Genomic DNA, 20,763 nt, shown 5'->3' on the forward strand with positions numbered 1-20,763 from the left:
CATTTTGTTTCTTAATAGACAAGAGCACAGGGTGATTCACGATGACCTTCACGCCTCACAAAGATAACAAGAAGGGCACAAACGCTCCACCACTCAAGTCACCTTGTCAGTCTAATTTAGTACAGCTACATAATTTCTATTTTCCTTTTGTGTTTCTGAAAAACATTTCTAGATAGGTTATGAAAAATGCAAACTAATATAACCATTAAAGTAATTGCATTGGTTAGGTTTATTAATTTGTCACAATTAAGTCAATAAGAGTTTCATTAACATCGTTATATTACTTGATTAGTTTTGAAAGCGATTATCCTAAGAACTCTATTTAATTGGAAGCTTCTCAATTTACAAGGTACATTAAATTCTCAGTAGCATTTTAAGAATATTCAACATATGCAGGTCAATTACCAGTAATCACTGTTTCGTACAACTGCTTCATGAGAAACTTCAGTATAACACTGGAAAAGAATAAAAGGGGGTTGTAAAGAATACCTCTGTACTTCAGTTTACATCATTATAGTGAAAGGGCAAATCTAACATCTAAACTGTGAAAACCATTTAAAAATTAAAAATGAAAAATTAAAAGAGCAAAGATTAAAAAACAGTTGTCCACCTTAAAAGAGATGATAAATTGTCAGGACTGCAAAATCACTAAATTCCACTAACAGCAATCATGCCCAGTTGCATGTTAATTACTAGATTAGAAAGTTATAATTAATTTTCTTAATATCGCTATACTGCTTTTCTTCCTTGAGTTAATAAAAGCAGATTGCAATCAATCTTTGTTAATTCATGCAGCAGAACAGAACTACTGTAGTTATTTCCATATGTGAAAAGCTCTGTGTGCACAGTTCTTGGTGAAATATCCCAGCTAGAAGCTGCATCTTCTGACATTTAAATGAAGAGTTGTAATAAGGCAAATAAATTATAAATTATAATTTGACTTAATATGGGTAGTAGAAAAACTACAGTCTTAACAATTCTGTTAATGAATTTTCTAATGAAAAAAGTCAGAGACTCTTGTTTTTCAAAATGTATTGTATTTCAACATATCTCCAACCATAAAAAGATGTTTTATTTCTAGTTTCATTGAAAGATTTCACTGCTGAGACTTTTTAATGATTAAAATACAGTTGTGGTTAAGAAAGTGTTTTTTAATTGGCTGATATTCTCATTAGAAACTGTTAGAAGTGCTCCACACCTGTCTGGCCTTCATAGAGCACAAGCTTCAATAAGAACTGTTAAGGGAAAACAACTCTAAGGATCACAGTGCACCAAATTTTTGATAAAGAGTGTGAGAGTGATAAAGAATTCTAATCTAATTAATGCAGAGTTCAAACAGCATACATTTTCTCCTTTCAGTATCCATACTGGTATCAAAAGTCGCTTTTATAAAACAGAAAGATGATTCAATTGTTCTTTTGAGAGCCAAAGAGAATCAAGTAAAACAAATGTAACTTTATTTCCTCTTACGCCTGAAATATGTTCTATTTCTCCAGCCTTGTTGCTGCTTAGAAATTAATTCTTTTCACTCCCTTTCCCCTCAAGACTTCTATGAGACAAACACAGATGTAGCACTACTGGAAATAAAACATCATGGTTGCCCAAGAGCAGCAATCTGTGTTAGTCTGATATAGCAAAACTCATGTAATCAACTTAGGTGCTAGAAAAGGAAGACTGAATATTCAATACCTAATGAAGGCTGGAAATATAAATATATATATTACTTTCTTAAGTGCTCTGGGGAGCAGTAAAAAACACTTAATTCTGTATTTGAGAGAAATGGGAGATAAAACATTATTAAGCCTGGATAGCCTTCAGCAGCAAGGAACAATTGTTTTTTTACAATTTATCCTTTCTCCCAAATTTGTCTAAATCAGCCCAACTTGCCCTGTAGTGCAAAGCGCTTATATACAAATATATCAATATTTATACATCTATTTATTAAATATATATCTATGTTACATCAGATTTCAGGTTTCTCTTATTAAATATATTGGAGCAAGTGCAGAATCACAGTTCAGTAGAAGAAAAAGAACATAAAATGACCACTGGTGTGCTTCTCCAAAATAAAGAGGATTTAGATTAGAACAGGGAAGGAGGCATAGAAGAGGAATGGTAGGGTTAGAAAATACAATATTAGATCAGAACAGAGCTAATGATGGATTGAATTATTTATTGATTTACTGAAAACATACAAATAAATGTTGAGATTCAATGCTGAGATCATTATTTAGAAGCAAGGACGTGTTCTGTTCTCAGCTGGTCATAAACCTGAAGAAATACTACTAAAAGACATCCACTCCACAGTGTAAATAGCTGGAGCTGGAAATCAGGAAGCCAATAATCCTTCAATCAATTTAAGATTCCTGAAAGTAAAGCAAGCTGTCCTAATGCCCCCAGATGCTAAATACAACTGTACAATTAAGAAATAATAAACTTTAGTTTATGATCAAATAAATGATGTTTCAAAAGCTCTGAAAATTCTAAAATGCACAAATGTTCTCACTTCTCTGATGAAACTGATTTCTAGAGAAAAATATATCCTACCATACGCCTGTTTTATATTTTAATGTCCCATTAGAGTATTAAATGGAAAACTGAGCTGAAAGAATATGTGATTTATTCATGAAAAGTTTTTTCCTGAATGAAACCATTCAGAACAAAAGACATCGTAAGCAGCTATGGCTATGTTATGCAAAACACCTGTCAGCATTGATTATAATAAAACTAAAAACACAAGATTAAAGTTTCAGAGTACTATTAGAACTATAAAGTGCCACAGAGAGAAGCTTCAATTTGAGATAAGTGAAATAGTTAACTGGGAGATACATGAAGCATCATGACTGCATCAGTTACAGGTAAATTTTCAGTCATTCAGCTGGATGATTACTGTTCAGAGGAGATTAAGGAGAGATTCTGTTCCATCAGCAGTAATAAGAAACCATACAACCACAAACAAATCTTTATCAATATGTATGTATAAATGTTTATATACATATATATGTACATATTTGTATATGTGTGTATATATGTATTAAATACATTCTAAGAGGATAGCGTACTTAGAAAAAATATTGAAGCAATTACTGTATTTTTAGTGAGGAAAAGAAAGTAGTCTTCTGTGAAGTAGTTAGAAGAATCTTTTCTCAATTATGATTTCCATAAAACATAGTTAGCAATCCTTCATGCTCGCTCCTTTAGGACAATTAGAATATTGTAAAATAGCTACAGATATAAGTCACTTATTTAAACTAGTGCTTATTTTAGCACATAAAACAGTCCTCTCTTTTGGTACTAGGGAAAAATCTTCCTGTATTACTTAGGTATCATGCATAATATTGCCAACCATTTAGTGAGACTATCAAAGGCTTGGAATCCCTCAACTTTTATTTAGCCACCAATCATAAAGATACTTTAACAAGAGTGGGGGAAAAGCAAACAAACAGCCCAAACTCATTCAATTCTGAAATTATTATTTTTATGAAAAACCTCCTAGATTTGAGCATTTGTCCAGCTGGAAGTATAAAAGTAATTCCAGCTAAAATCACAAATTAATCTTCAACTGCTCTTTTCTTTCTTCATGGTCATTAAAAATGTCCCTAGTGAGAAAGGTCTGATGGATTTTACAGGCAAAATCATGCAGATGTACATATATCAAATGCACAAAATGAGTATTGCATGTCTCTTGACCATCTGTCACTTAGAAACTTCTTAGGTAAAACAATTCTAGCATTTTAACTGAAGTGTTTCCATGAAGTGACTTGAACTGCAGTGGCTGAGGAGTGCTTGCACTCATTTTGGGTATTTAATGAAATATGTAGTCTGTGTGCCTTGATTTCCTTTCCTCTGAAGGAAGACTATTCCAACAGTTGCATTTTGTCTGTAATAGGACTACATTTTGGTGGACACAAATTTAAAAATGGCCATGTATGATACAAGAAATTGAAAGGGAAACGATCTCTAGCCAGTGCTAGGGGACTGTGCTTACACCAAGGAGTCTTGTTCCCAGCAGTCAGAGTTCTCGGGGAGGAGCAGCTCAGGTGGCCAAGCACCATCTCTTTACCTCAGGGAGAGACAACCACTCCAAGGACTGCCTCCTGCTGAATGGCCACCTGGTGACTGCAGCGAGAGCTGGCTCACGCAGTGCTGGTGAGACATTCTTCAGCTAGGCCCTGTCCCATGTGTCTGCATGCTCAGCTCTCAAAGACACCTAAAAACTCAGTTTCCTCTTACCCATAGAGATCCAGAGGATCCCTTGTTTCTCCTGGGCAGCACAGAAGTACTTCATGCAGGGAGCTCCAAGTTATCTTGACAATATCAAAGTGATAGCAGCAGTTAGCTGCAAAAGAAAAGCTACAAGCAGCACCAACATTTGTGTACTGATTTTAAAATCCTCTTTTCTGTAAAGGCAATTCCCAAACCTTGCAAACCTGTTTCTTATGAGAGCAAGAACAGTTTTAATTACTGAGAAGTAAACTGAGGATCTGATAAAATTTCCTCACACTCTTTACAAATCCTCATGTATTTCCCCATAAATCCTGGCAGTGTTTCAACTACGGCCTGGTTAATTTACATCTGGGTTGACAGAAAACATGAAACATCTGGCCAGTACATGGCATCCCCTGTGTATACCGTAAGTGTTGACATCAGATTCTTTCTAAGGCAAAACACAGAACAGTATAACTTACTTGTCCTGATTCATGTCCCTTCCATGTTCAGAAGTTTTCCTACCCTTGTTACAAACAACAAACAAACTAAAAAAAGTCATTTCCTGTTCTTACAGAACATACAAGATGAAAATTCACAATAATTGAAGGAGGTTTTAATACCCCAATGAGAATGTTTGCTGTGGAGTGGGACAAAACCCATGAAGTGAAGGTCAATACTCTCCCATACTAGCTGGCTTCTACAGGACAGTCACAATCTTGGTTTTGTTTTATAACAATCAGCACCACTTCTTATTATCACCACAGGGATCTCTGAAGTATTTGGAGTACTACAGTTAGGGCTGAGGGATCACAATACTAATCTCTGCATAGGGTTTTACAAACACCAGCAGTATGGTAATTACTAACCTGTAATTAATTATTCACACTCATTTTACAGTGAACTAGTAAACCCTAAGGAAAATTACTGCTCAAACCTAGACTTTGGGACCAAATCCTATCTCCCTTGGTCATAAAAAAGCACTTGAACTGAGGAAGATACTTTGCAGTAGCAACAACTGGTCTCAAACCCTTGACCTACTATTACCAGCAGGCAGCCTCTCACACAAATTCATGGTTACAGTATTGTATTGAAACTGCTGTTTGAATAGTACAGCTTAACCTTATGGAGCTTTGCAAAAAAATATTTTTCCTGGTTCTTTATTTCTTTTCTCCCCCCTCCCCCCTGATCTCATGAATATTTTTACAGTTTGGGATCCTTGCACTGTGTAGTGGCAAATTAAGCACTGCCAAAGGTCCAAAATATCTGTCCCCAAAACTGCACTGCTACATCAAACCCAAATTTTAGTAACACTTTCAGACCAACTTACTTATTTTCATCTGTGAACGTGGAAGGTTTATTTATGGTAACTTAATGGAAAAAAGGAATTCTGCTATTTTCAATAACTATAAATTTAGAATGGTTCATTTGATTTTTACTGAATACAAGGCACTAGTCATTCAGTGCAGAATGGACTCCTCATTCCAAATAAGGCAAAGAAAACACAAGCAATTTGCTTACTATAGTTTCTAAGGCATTCTAAAAGAGAAGTTGCTAAAGAGATGGCATATAATGTGGTGATATGTAGAGTCCAAACAAAATCATTTTTAAGGTAAATATTGCATTGTACTGACTCAAGAACTTTAAAGTTGTTTATGAATCATGCAATGCATCAATAGATTCAGCATCACTTAAAATGGTAGTGCTTAAAATATGTTACCCTTACTGAAACAGTCCTTATCAGTGGTTACTTACAAATCAGGCTGGAATTCATTTTCCTAACTCAAAAATTTAGTTCTTTTAATAATTTGTCCAAAGCCTTCTTTAGCCAATAGGGAGAGATCAATACATTTAAGAATGCAAATAATCTGATCCCCCAAAGAAGTGTTTAACACCAGACAAACAATTTTTACGCAGCTGAAGTTCAGCAAGGATTTATCGTTCCACAACCACTACTAATACAAATCCACATTGTGATCCAAATGCCTGTAGGAAAAAGTCTGGTTTCAATCAGTGTGTTTTAACAGTGGAAATATCAGTGTTTTACTCAATATCCAAATCCTTTTTTATTACTGTTACCACTTTAATTTACAGCACCAGTGGAGCATTTGCCAAAACCACACACACAAGTCTTTGTTAAACATGCAAACTACGAGATTGCTTTTAGCTTTATTTTCTAAGACACTTTACATTCCTTCCTCTGAAATTAAGCCCAGAGTAGATAAAAATAAAGATTCTACATAAACACAATGTCTGCACAGCCCTACAGTGACAAACAGTGAAGACAATGCAAGTTTTTCCTAATTAGAATCCCTTAAACCATACATTTCTTTTTACAATGATAGTCAAATTTGAATAACCTTTACTTAGCTCACTAATCTTTTTTTTCTTTTTTCTTTCTTTTTTTTTTTTTTTTTTTTTAAATTTAGACATTAAAATTAATAATGCAAACCAGAAAATTTACATTAACCTTCTGACAATGTGTGAGATTTCTTTCCTCTCTTCCTGTCTCCTTTCCTCCTCTCTCCCTTTTCACTTTTCCCTTTTAGAAAAGCCTGATGAGTCACTAGAACAAGTAAACGCATGAATCACTATCTCTGTTAAAGAATATAATATTATTCAGACAAGATGATGCTTAGGAAAATTTTGCAATATCATGCAACATTCATAGTTTGACATTTCTGATAAATTAAGGAGAATTAAGCTGTCAAAAAACAAATTAATGAATTTATTTGCTTGGATCCTATCTTCATATTTTCAAGCTTTCTCAGTTCATTAAGATCCCTTTACAAACCATAAGGAATATAACCATAAGTGCATCGATTACGACATTTTAGAAGTCCCAGAATTTGAAGAAAACCACTCTGTTAGGCATTAAACTGTATCTTTTCTTAAGAAAACAGTAAGCTTTCCTAGCACAATAGAGCACTAAAGAGATTATGAGACCCAATTTCTGTGTCTGAAGTGATTTAGGCACACAGACTATTAACATGTTTTGAATTTGGGAATCACTTTGAAGTATGTGTAATACCAAACTGTATGTCTCACAACAGCAGAAAAAACCAAACAACCCAGGTGTGCCTTAGTCCCCCTGGCTACACTGTGGCATTTTTGCACAAAACCCCTCTCATCAAAAGCACCTGGAACCCTTTGTAAGGCAAGTTGGGCTGCTGGGGGAGAGCTGTTCTGCTCTATGCTGCTGTCATGGGAAAAGGAAGCACGTGTGTTGGTAAAACCTAGATCATTCAAAATTCATCCAAGGGAAAAGACAGAAGAAACAGCACATTTTGCTTTAGAAACATGGAGTGATGTGAAAAATTAAGAAGGCATTATCTTTCTTTCAAAAAAGGTGGGAGGAAAAAAAGATGCTCTGTGGGTGCATCATCTTGCTCAGAACAGGAGGTTCCGGTGTTGGAACAGGATTTGCAGCTCAGTACAGGATTTGCAGGAGATTCCGGGGTCATACATAGCTTTAGAAAATGTTCCTACAGGTATGGAGGCCTAGCAAGGTCTGTGGCCTAACATGAATATTCTATACAAAATGTGGTTAAAATATATATACATATATATTTTAAAAATCAAGCACAATAGGTTTTATAAATATAAAACATTCTGGGCTGATTCAATGGCAAAAATACTGCAGATCTGGTCACTTCTATCTTTGATTAGCTACAAATGAGTAACAACTTTGTTCAAACAATTTAGCAGGTTTTGCAGTCTCGCTTTGCAAAATAAGTAATTCTGAATTCAGTTCAGGTCCACTGTTACTGTACAACGAGTGCTAAAGTGTAAAACGCAAAGAACCCTTGGCTGACATCAGACACAGTACACATTTTATGTTTATGTCAAGTAAATCTTATCACTTCCTGACTTCAACACACATTAATCAAATTTATTTAAATCTCCTCTCCTCTGACTTCCATTAAGCTTTCCTGCTCTGTAATACTCCATCGTGGCCTTTTCCTTCTGTACAAGATTTCTCATGATCCCTATATCCGCCAGTGCTGAAATCAGTTGCTCTCGTCATGGAGCCAGGAAAAAAAACCCACTGTATCCTTCCAATGATGGCACTAGGAAGCAAGCTTGAGGTCCAAACAACCTCAGTTTGTTGTCTCCAGAAATTACAAAACAAACAAACAAACAAAAAATTATTTAGTCCAGACAAAAGCTTTTTCACAGACCTAAGGTATAACTATCAAAGTTCCAGATGCAATGAGAAGTTGTATGATGGACTGATTCTATGTAACGTGGCAGTCAGTTTAGTGGCTAATAGTATTGCTATATACTGGCATGCAAGGGATAATAAATAACTTTAAAACAGTGATTCTAATGGTCAGTGCATGGAGAGCAAACATTTTATGGAAACTACAAATTTTCATAAAAGAATGCTTCTGGGTTGTTTATTATAAAGCAGTAATGTAATGTTATTAGAACTAATAGGAATGGGGGAGGGTTGGGGGGGGGAAGGATTTGGTTTGCTTCCAAAAAAAAAGAGATATAAAGTGAGATTTTCCATCCAAAAGGAAAAAACATTGTACAGGATCCCATACTGGGAAGTATTTTCTTGACTGGTCCAATAGACCAACAACAAACTGGGCTACCTGTATTTCATAGCTGGGCACCATCTCAAAAGTCTGAATCACATACAGTTTCCTTTTCATTAGTTACAGGGTAGATACATTAAAAAGGTTACTTGACACTATGAACATGACACAAGATGGATATTTCTTAAGATTACTTAACTCACTATTTGGAAGGGCTGTAAATTCAGAATTTTCTCTTCCTATAGATTGGAGACACGTATTACAGAAATATCTAAGCAATACAATTGCTCAGTCACAAATTACTTGAAATTTAAGAGAAAAGGAAATGAGAATTTTAGTATGAATAAATAAGTTTATCGTGGCTCACTGAGAGCAAAAATAAAGAATCATAAACATTAGTATACTATTTAAAGAAGCTGTAGTAGTTGCAGTTTTAGAAGCACCGAGGACAAAATATCTAAAGAATTCTTCTGGATGTGAGGAATAAATAAATTTTAAAAACTAGCTTTGTCAGCTAGGAGTGAAAAACATGCTGAAAGTGAATTGAAGATACAATGCAATATCAGAAACATCAAAAACCATGGAAATGCAGCTTAAATATTTAGGAAGAAAGAAAAGGGCATTCCTTTACAAACTCCCAATCTAATTATTTAAAATGCTCTTTAGTGATAATGTGAAATTTCATATAGAAACAAACATACTTAAGAAACTGGCTAACAATTTTAGCTGTAGAAAAAGTGCAATTAATATTTTTATTTGAAAACTAAGGTTCCACAAGTAGACAGCAATTGTCCCGTGGCCTTTGAATCAAGAAGAAAGGAACAAAATGAAGAAAAACAACGGAAAAGAAAAAGAGGACGAGGTGGATGCCCTTGGCATACTAGGACATATACAGACAAAAGAAGGTTCGCACACAGGCAATCACAGAGAGAGCAAGTCTTGCTGATACTACAGGGTAAGCAGAGAAAATAAGCTACTTTGTGAAGAATATTTGCCTAGTGAAACCAATACTCAGCTCATCTGTTAATCCAAAAATTGTCTTTTAAAAATAACCAGGCATCCACAATTTGTTGTCAGCGTTCGCCAGTTTAAAGCATAAATCAAAATAAAATCAAATAAAATATTTATCAGAAATGAGGCATATTAGATCTGTAATATATTCAGGCTTCAGTGGCTTAGCATTTCCTAAGTCTGGATGACAGCATATTTGTTTACGCACGGTATTATGGAAGAGTCATCTACTGAAGGTCAAATCTAGACAGATGTGCAAGGATTCAGAATGAATAACCAAGAACACAGCACTGAATGTAATGCTTGCTGCCACAGCAAATGAAGTTATCTTGATGCAGATTTTCTTCCACTTTGGTGAAAGATAAGAAATGGATCCCCGACCCCAACCTTTTTTTTTTTTAAATCACCATCTTATATTGCTTAGGGTCAACATTTGCAGTGTCCCACAGCATTTGTTACGAGAGAAGCTAGGAACAAAATCATAGAGATCTGCCACTGAATTTGATATATTTGCCAAAAAAAAAAAAAAAAAGAAAAAAAGAAAAAAAGAAAAAAAAGATATATTTAGTAGAGAAGATTTAGGTAAGGGCTGCATATAAGACATTTATAGCCTGAATACCTTAATAACATTTAAATATGCTATGTAGTACAAGGTACTGTTGTGCTGGAATTACAAATGTATGCTAGGATTTTGTACTCAGAAGCTTTTGTAGCAGCTTAAAAACAAATGAAAAAGCTCAAGCTATTGTGCAATTAACTTGTGCAGAACTCATTAAAATCTTTTGAGAATAAATAATTAACATGCATGTAAGTAACTACTTGAATTACAAGGACCATCACCAAGGAGCAGTTAATCAGTTCCTTCAGTGGTGAAACAGTCCACAAGGAACAAGCTCCCTCCTGCCCCTAGCACACACACACTCTTGGTCCCTTGCATCGTTTCTGTCTGAAAGATGGGACAGCCTGCCCAGACTACAATGCTAGGGATTTCTGTAGGACTGGCTCTGAGCAGCTTGCTGGGAATCCTCAGACATAGACAGCCAACCCAGCAAGAGTACCAATGCCATGTCCCACTGATGGGAAAAATACCACGAATATAAATTAAGGAGAGAACAGGGGAAGATGCTTAAGGAGGGGAATCAGACAAACAAACAAACATACAAAAACTATGTGCCATCAACACATACAGAGAAGAAATTATCCTTGATTCTCTCTGACCAGCAGTATTCCACATTCTTGTCATGCGTGATGCTGAGATTTATTTGCAATATTATGAAAGTTGAGAGAATATTCACTCCTCATGAGAGAGTGAGAACCCAAAAGTAACTTGTAGCAGACATTAATCTTGCTTCTTGATATACTAGTTACTGAAGGACTCACTAACAAGTGGCAAGTGAGAACAGGTAAAAAATAAGAGTACAAATAGCTGGACACCTTACCTTTTCAGAGTAGCACCTGTCCTTTTGCATCTACTGTACATATAACAACACTAAAACTAATGTAGGACTTTGGGAAAAGTGATGAACAACATACTAAATGACAAGTAAGCAGTGAGTTCTGAGGTAGATAAATACAATTCGGTATGCATTCTTGTGTGTACAATGTATATTTCCTTATATTTATATTTCCTAATTAAAGTTATAGAACTAAAGATCATGCATCAACTTTTACCTAGGTGGAAAGATTAGAACTGTGTTGCAACTGCAACAGTTCTATAGCAAAGGATTTTAGTTTCAAGAGAATTTTTTCATAGTCACTGAAAATCACATTTTACCTCTTAATATTAAGCAATGCCCAAGGTATCCCAGTGGGTGTGTTGAAAGCAGGCAGTAATTTCTCTCCAAGCTCTACTGCCTTCTTCCGGAAAATCTGGAAGTTAAGAACAAAAAAGTGTTAGAAAATTCATGGCAGTTCCCAACGAATGATATTTCAGCACAACAAAGAATTCCTGTTTTTTCCTTGGTGACTGAAGAAACAGATTGGCACATTCAGATTTCTATTACACAGTGTAATAAGGGATAGCTAGTGAATGCCATGGACTACAGAAGAATAATACAGCAGGGTTACATAGTAAAGACATCCAGACAACAGTGCTGACAAGAACAGCATTAAATCAGAGACAACAGTGTGACTGGTCATGCTCTGCTATGCAATAGAGTAGGGGGTTCATTAGTTGGGTGCGCTGCTGGGTCTATGCTGGCCAGCACGCAGCTGCCTGCCCAAGATGGTATGTCCTCCCTATGTACAGCCATGTTGTCACAGGAGCACTGCATATACTCTGGATGAGTCAGCTCACAGTGATGGAATTTGTTAAGTATGCCATAGGAACTTGGGCTGGATCAACAGGTACCTGCTGTGTGATCAATGTGCTGCACAGGTAACCTGAGGCAAACACAAAGCACACAAATCACAGCACAACACCTTCCCCAGCCCCCTCTCCACCCCCTCACCCCCCACCCCTCCACCCCCCCCCAAAAAAAAAAAGTAAGAGAAATGGTATTGTAGTGATATTTTTGCAGCATCATAGTCTTCATGGACTCAGTCAGCTTACACCCAGATTGGCAGCAATGCCATGGTTAATTCAGAAATTGGAATATACTTCCACAGATAACAGTTAACTAAGTTTAGATAAAAGCTCCCCTTTTAAACAAAGAGAAATAACTTGAATTCATAACACACACCCACGAGAATTATGAACGATTTAGCATTAGGAACTTTTATGATCAGAGCAATAGCTATAACACCACAACAAATAGGATGTTGCCCTCCTCTGACTGCCAGCTCAGCTCAGGTTAGCCTGACTTTTGGAGCACTGAGCACTTTAGTAAAAGAGCTTCTAATAAGAAGAAAATTGTTCCAACTTAAATACAGAAAGATATATAGAGATCACGGAATGTAGATGTTCAAGACCTATTTGCTTGGGATTGCACTGAAATCCAGTGCAAAAGTGGTGAGGGCACTGGAGCACAAGCCTTATAAGGAGCAGATGAAGGAGCTAGGACTGTTCAGTCTGGAGAAGAGGAGGCTCAGGGAGATCTGATTGCTCTCTACAACTACCTGAAGGGAGGTTGTAGTGAGCTTGGGGTTGGCCTCTTCTCTCGTGTAACTGGTGATAGGTCTAGAGGGAATGGCTTCAAGCTGCGTCAGGGGAGGTTCAGCTGGATGTTAGGAAATACTACTTCTCTGAAAGAGTGGTCAGGCAATGGAATGGGCTGCCCAGGGAGGTGGTGGAATCCTTGACCTTGGAGGTGTTTGAGAATATGACCAGGAGTGAATTTAAAACTCTGGGACAATCATGTTACCATAAAGAACCTTCAGACAACTCCACAGTCTCTTCAAATGACAGAGAAAAAGTAGTCTTAGATTTGGAATTACAGATATTTTGAGAAGTTAAAGAATTTAAAGCTAAATTCTGGCTGAAGTCAGAAAACATTTTTGAGTGGAGTGCCTGTGAGTGCTGGGAGAAAGCTGAAATAATGCAGCAGGGAAAACAACCTGCTTGGAAATCCCCTCAAAATTCATGTTATTTTTGACTTCCCAGATTACTGATTGTGTGGGTTCTGACAAGAATTAGTCCTGGACTGTGATCATCGGACAGCACATCATTCAGTCTTTCAAAGGTTTAAACCTTGAGGGATACTCAGTAAAAACATCTGATGTAGAACTATGTTAACTCCCAGTAGATTTAATGGAGAGGAAAAAGTGACCCACAAGGACCCCACAAGCTTTCCCCTCCTTACACCACACACTTGCATTTGTTCACTTGTGCTATTAAACCTGAACACATGGTTTGCTCTTTCAGCACAAGAGAGCTCTCCTGAGATTTTCACACTATACGGTATGGTCAACGTATCAGTTCATACCATTCAGAGCATTGCTGTTCAGAAACCCTGAGGTATTAACAGGAGAGTGGTCATGATGAACCACCTTAGCAATGGGCACAAAGGTGCCTGAATTCCTGCAGCAGCATCTACTGTCTGCACAGCATGAAACAAACTCTTCTATCATATATAAAAGACACCAAAGCTGGAGATTGTCTATGTACTATACATACTCTTTTTAGACTTGTATTTAAAGTCAAGAGGTAATCACCCCTTCAAAAGGCACATACAAGTTCAAACATAGCAGTGGCATCAGGACAGTAACAGAGCAAGGCTCCATAATTGCTCTGGTAGGGGCTGTATTGTCTCTCATCACCAAAAACATTCAAACTCATGCTATTATATTAATTGCTTCTGGGAAAAAAAAGAAAAAAGAAAAAAGAAAAAAGAAAAAAGGAAAAAGAAAAAAGAAAAAAGAAAAAAGAAAAAAGAAAAAAGGAAAAAGAAAAAAGAAAAAAGAAAAAAGGAAAAAGAAAAAAGAAAAAAGAAAAAAGAAAAAAGAGAAAAGAAAAAAGAAAAAAGAAAAAAGAGAAAAGAAAAAAGAAAAAAGAAAAAAGAAAAAAGAAAAAAGAAAAAAGAAAAAAGAAAAAAGAAAAAAGAAAAAAGAAAAAAGAAAAAAGAAAAAAGAAAAAAGAAAAAAGAAAAAAGAAAAAAGAAAAAAGCATTCTAATTTCTTAACTGAATATTTATTATACAGCATCAGTACTTTAATTTCAAATTGTTCAACCAACTCTCACATACATTTCTTCTATTCAGTTTTTGCTATAAATTAACCCCCTAATTTCTTCTTTAAAAACATTGCCTACTCCATAAAAATGTCAAAAGTAACAGTTATCTAAAAATAAACACATCTGATATGAAGCGGTAAGGAAACACAAGGAAAGTCAAAACTACTCCTGATAAGGACACAGCTCTGAAGAAATCGCTAGTGCTTTGAACACACATTGATGCTGGGCATTTTAACTCTGTTCTTTTCCAAAATACTTCTAATGTAGGAAACAATCTGAGAAACAAAGAAAAACAAACAAACAAACAAACAAAAAAACAACAAAAAGGAAAAGAAAAAGAAAAAAAAATAACTAGGAAAACAGATTTTAAAAAGTGATTTTTGAATCATCATCCAATCTTGGGACAGCTCTTCAGGTGAAAATGTACTCCTTGTACAATTTCAACAAGTAATTACTAATACATACTAGGTATTTTCCTTCTCTTTTCAAAGTTAAAAAGAAGTCAACTATGGACACTATCTAGGGCTAATTTATCACGGCTGAACAACTGACTGCTAAATGCCTATTAAGTAAAATGGCATAGGCAAGAATGAGAAGAATAAAGTAAAACTGTGAATGACTGAACACACTAAATAGCAGCATCATACAGCAAAACCGCACCCTTTCATTGAGGGTAAGAGGATGAACCAAGTTGTTTTTTGATTTGAGGCTTTAGCATTTACAAGATAGTAACAGGAAAAACTAGCATAAGTTGTAATTTTTCTAGACCAAGAGATAAATGTTGTACAGCTCTAGATATTTTTTCAGTTTGTAAAAGTGAACAAATAGAAACTACTTAATATCTCTTGCTGATATGAATTTCATTTACTAAGTCCTTTTTTGGTAAGCAAAAAGTATGATATTCACTACTGGCATGTACAGAAATGCAAAAATGACAGAGCACAGAAGACATTATATATAATAAAGTAAAAGTCTACAGCAAATTTTCCCATTTTAATGGTTATCTTGAAAGACTCAAGGACACTTTGGCCTGTCCTCATGGGTGTTCACCCAGCAGTAATGAAGGCTTACTTAGACAAAATACTCTCTCTGAATCAGAATTGTATAAATAAGGTCCTATGCCTATCTGTGGCTAACTTTAAAAAGCAACTAAATCACTCATTTGTAAACTGGTTATACAGTATACTACAATACAGAAAATTATTCTTTGAATCAGTGAAGCACTGTAATTTAGGAAAAAATGATAACTGAAAAGAGTTAGAATTACATGACTACTTCATAACACAGATAGGATGCTAAATGCTTTTTCAAGGAATTCTTTATTTTTAACTAAGATTTCTAATACACTTTATAACAAAGCATATAATAATAATAATAATAATAATAATAAAAACCCTAATAATAATAATAAAAACCCTTATCTTTTAAAAGTCTTAGTTAAAAGAAGACAAACATTCACAACTGCACTGCTCATGTCAGAAGACCCAATCCCACCATCAATATGATTCTGCAGACTCATGTTCATCATAAAATCTCATTAGGGATAACAGAGTTCCCACAAAGAAATATCTGTCTGTATAGGTGCAACCAAAGGACTGCCATTTAGTGCAATATTGGCTTTCTTTAGGATGCAGGATTGTTACTGCCCTTGGATTAAAGAAAAAAGATTTCTCTAGCTGGAGGAACCCAAAAAAGGACAAACTCCTTTGAAAGTGTTAGATTATCTTATCACACACTTAATTGCTAATCAGGAAGAAAAGAAAACACAGGAAACAAATATCTCAGAATTGCATATGAGGCACAAGTAATTTAAAAAGAGCATAGTATGCTCCATTCCAGTGAAACAAGAAATTAAATTTTAACAGCAATCAGTGGAAACAATTCTATTCCTTAATTTATTATTTTTTAATTGACGAAGACATTTTCTCCACATTTCTAATTCTATCAAATTAAGCATTTTGCCTTTTTGTTTTATATTTACAGACAAAAACTGACAAGCCACTAAATAAGATTTATTGCTTGCTTTCCAGTACCTGATTGCCTTTCCCAGTAGGGTAGGGAATGAATATTTCAGTGCAAAAGCAGGAAACGGGAGCAGAAAAATGAACAAGGACAGGCTGCTTTGCTTCTCTTCAGAACACCGAATAGAAATCTTTCAGCCTAACAAATGTTGATTTCTGCTTAAAGTGATGTGCTAACAAAGAACTCTTTTAGAAGATCTTGTTCTAATACCTTCTTCACTAAAAGATAATCTAGGATTTTTGCTATCTTTGCATTTATTATTTTTATTTTTTTACAAAGACATTAAAAATGCTAGAAAAAATGCTATGTTCCACCTAAGATACCAAAATGCTTCAAACAGCACAAGATGAATTATCCCACTATCTTCAATACCAAGTGATATGATACTTATTATGAAACAATATCCTGTAAGATATTCCCAATGTTTATGAGAACTTGGCAAGATATCTGATTGCTGACATTAACTCAGCAGCAATGATCTGTTTTACAGTTCCTGTTGCTTTGACTGTAACAGGTGGTTTTGGGGTTAATTCCAACCAAGTGAGTGAGCCACAACTCTCACTTGCAAAACAGAGCAGCACGTGTCTTCTTCAAAATGTGTGGAAATAACAAACAGAGAACTGTTTGGATTTGTATAGGATACTCCACAGCCTGTTGGCTTCCAGCTTGTAGAGACCATAGCACATAACAAGCAGTATTGCTTTGATATCCTTGGATATTATTCCACAAAAAAAGAGCACGAAAAGCACCTGTTATGCTACAAAGAGATCTAAAACATACATCAAGCTAATAACTTCTTCTGAAGCAAATCTATGTAAAGATGTTATTACAAAAATTTGACAACTGTGAAAAAAAAAAACAACAAAAACCTGTATTCAATTAACCTTTTTTTTTTTTTTTTTTTTTTTTTTTATGGTTTTACTGATGACAAGAAAATTAATTTTCTTTTCTAGCTGATTACTGTACCAAAGAAATCACACAGTACCATGAAGAGTCCCTCCCCGGTAGAAAGCACTATGGAGAAATTAATCAAATGGAAGTAACTGGATTAGTGAGAGATTTCAAGATTTAATCCAAACGTACATAGCAACAAGCAGAACGCAAAACCCCTCAAGTTATCAGCAGTAGCTAACACACGTAATTACTTCACGATTTTTTTTAACAAAAGTACTTTTTGATCAAAAAGCTTATTTCAGGAAAGTCACTAATGAATGTATAAACTGGTAGAAAGTAAGCCAGGTATAAAACAAATAAATATTAATGTGCAGCAATATACATGCTTGACACATACTTTAAAACAAGAATGAAGGAAAGACTTGATAAATAAGAGTAGAATTAAAAAATCATAAAGGAAAACTTTGGTCTATTTATATTTGGTTATTTCCTTTTGTGCTACTTACCTGTATTTAAGATTGCTTACTCAGCTGCAAAGAACTTTACATTAGAGTAACTGCTAATACCAGTGTCAAGATACCATTAACAGTTTTAAAGCTTATGCATACTCGTAATTGAAAGTTAAGCTACACCACATTAGCCCCTAGAAAGCTCAAGAGCTGGTCATTTACAATTACCTTTGTTGTGATAACTCAAGAAAAGGTGGAGATGAATAAATTAAAACTTTAACAATTGCCTGTAATAGAAGGAATGACTTAGGTATAAAAGCCTTTGAGAATTCCTCACCCTAAATTCAAGGTGGCCTTAACTTTCAAACGGTGTAGTTTGCAAGGTGAATAATGACCTGAATTTGCTACATATGTGTAGATCAACCATGTTATGGCAGCTGGCTCCAGAGATCCAAACAGCAAGTAGCAAGACTCAGAGCAGAAAAAGACATGCTTAAATTTTAAGTTTCTGAAATCTCACACAACCCCAAATAAATAAATTATAACATAGCTCAGTGTAAGTAAATCTCTGTCAGAGATTTGGGATGTCATTCTTATGTCTTGTCAGAAATAGAAATGAATTACTGAAGAGGCTGGAATCCCAGACCTCCCGTCAATTGATGCTTCTGCCAAGGGCAGATGGCAAGTGAGCAGGAATTAAAATTGTCAGCAGCCTCACTGAAAATGAAAAACTAAGCCCAGGCCTAAGAGCCAGTCTAAGTCTGATATCCACTTTTACCTATTCGTCATCCAGATAACTGGGACAGGCTTCATACTACAGACCCATCTCTCCTCATTGATCCCATACAAAACAAAACTCCCAGCAGCCTACAGAAATCTGATATTCAAATACTTGGATGCTGGTGAGAGACACAAATACCATCATCTCCAGGAATAACCACTGGACTAACAGCAGTCAAGCGGGCTGAGAGAACAACATATGTCACGTGTTTAGTGCTCAGGTCTTCTATACTTAAGTTAGATGATACATGTATTTGAAAACATATTGGTCATAAGTAAATATGAATGGAATTAGAAACAGTGCATATACAATAGAAACTCATTATATTGTGAAGCAATACAGGAAACATCTGGATGCCATCTTAGAGATTTATGTTTTCTGTAATTAAAGAAACAGCTGCCTTAGTAAAATTACTCATATCCACCAGTAATGAGGAATATCTTTTAGCACAGTTCATCTGTTAAACCACAAGCATCTGCTTTCTAATTTTCTTTTTATTTAATCTTGTGTACCCAGCCCAAGTGCTGGAACAACAAATTTAAATAGCTGCCTCATTTTACATCTTGCAAGCTATCATATCTAGACAAAGAATAACACTTTGCATATGAAACTCTCAAGCAGGTGACCATTGAGAGGTGATTTGCAACACCATCTGTGTGAAAGGGAGGGATGGGTGGAGAAGCCTAATAAACATTACATAGTGAATCAATAATTACATCCTTAATGTAGCATATCTGCTAACTGAAGATTCATTCCCAGCTTTGTACATTTGACTTTATCTTTTAATACCAACACCATTAAGTGATTCAGAGAAATACTGTAAACTACGATCCTAGACCACATGTAAAAGACACTGTAAAAATATATATAATCACTCTGTAGGTAAAGGAACTTCTGTTTGCTTTTTAATGTTATCTAACAGCAAATGAAAGCTGTTTCTTTCAGCCACTGTTCCATGATACTTGTAAGACTGTGACACTTGCTAATGGAATTTTAAATGATGCTAATTAGCTATATAAGTACAACTACACATAAAGGATACTGAGTATTCCTACTTTTATCGTTCTTCAACTGATTTTTTTTCCTAACATCATTTAGTTGCCTCTTTACTCTAGCCCAAAAGGGAATCTTCCTGAATCAACACAAGTATCTTAAGTATGTCTGTTTCTGGTATCACTCAAAGACCTGCCTGCAAATGGTTAAAACTTCTGACAGTGTCTGTGTTGTTTTGGCTCACAGACCAAGTAGCACAGACTAGCTCTTCTACACCTCGCTCAGATCTTGTTCCCTCTGGAGAGGGCTGTGCCAGTTGCTGCAGAGCAATTGTCCTGTTTCTCCGGTGCTCGGGCCCCAAGATATAAAACTTCCCCCCAAACCCCTCCCCGACTCAAAGTGCTCCAGATAGCGAAAGGGTTGTATTTTCTGGAGGCTGCGGGTGAAAGTTATATATAACCTGAAGCACAGCACGGGGGGCATATACAGGACTGTGTCACGGGACAATCTTGTGAACTTTTGTTCAAAGTACAGTTTCAGTGGACTCTGGAACGAATCAGCAATGTCCAGGGCCTCCTACCTCTTTTATAGGGGAACGGTGGATTGCTCTCAAAAGAGGGAAGCAGTAAACTAATTCACTTGCAATGACGCAGATGAAGGGATTAGGGCCCAGGAACAAAGGATGAGAACCCAAACAGACATGTCTACATACCGATGTTTAAAAACAAGTAATGATGTTGGGTATAGAATTAGAGGGTTTGTCTTCATTAAACACAATAAGCCCAAGTACTTCCATTTGCATTAAAGTTTACTCTAATGTCTTTTAAAGAGATCCTCTGCTTCTCATGCCTTGGCAGTTCCACTGACTGTTAATTGAATGTGCTCATGGATACAACATTAGATTAAATTAATCTTCTAGAGCGTTTATTCTATTGTTTAAACATATATCAGGTTTAATGAGTATTCAAAAATAACGTTGTATATAAAAGCTATTCAGTGTTTAAACGATAAAGAGGTTCTTTTAATTCTTAAACTAAAGCTGATACAGGAATTTCCAAGTTTTGTGACCTCAGATACTGGAAACATCATAAATATTTCAAAAAATAAAATGATTGCAAGTACAAAGAATGCCTACTGTTAGTCTGATAGATTTACAGCACAGATCACTTAGGAACATGTCATCAGACATAAAACTCGGATTGACCTTCCTATGCGAAAAGCAGCTACAAACTGCCTCCATCTCATTTTTATATA

The 20,763-nt window shown here is 35.6% G+C and overlaps 1 protein-coding gene across 1 annotated transcript in view; it reads right to left on the reverse strand.

Annotated features, from left to right (window-relative positions):
• MAN1A1 (mannosidase alpha class 1A member 1) overlaps positions 1 to 20,763 on the reverse strand; it is a 148,136-nt gene that overhangs the window by 55,805 nt on the left and 71,568 nt on the right. Inside the window, exon 5 of the mRNA XM_072332956.1 lies at positions 11,536 to 11,630. Within this exon, the coding sequence (XP_072189057.1) occupies positions 11,536 to 11,630 (95 nt within the window). The remainder of the gene's footprint in view (positions 1 to 11,535; positions 11,631 to 20,763) is intronic.

The sequence above is a fragment of the Excalfactoria chinensis genome, chromosome 3, assembly GCF_039878825.1.
Source record: "Excalfactoria chinensis isolate bCotChi1 chromosome 3, bCotChi1.hap2, whole genome shotgun sequence".
Lineage (NCBI taxonomy): Eukaryota > Metazoa > Chordata > Aves > Galliformes > Phasianidae > Excalfactoria > Excalfactoria chinensis.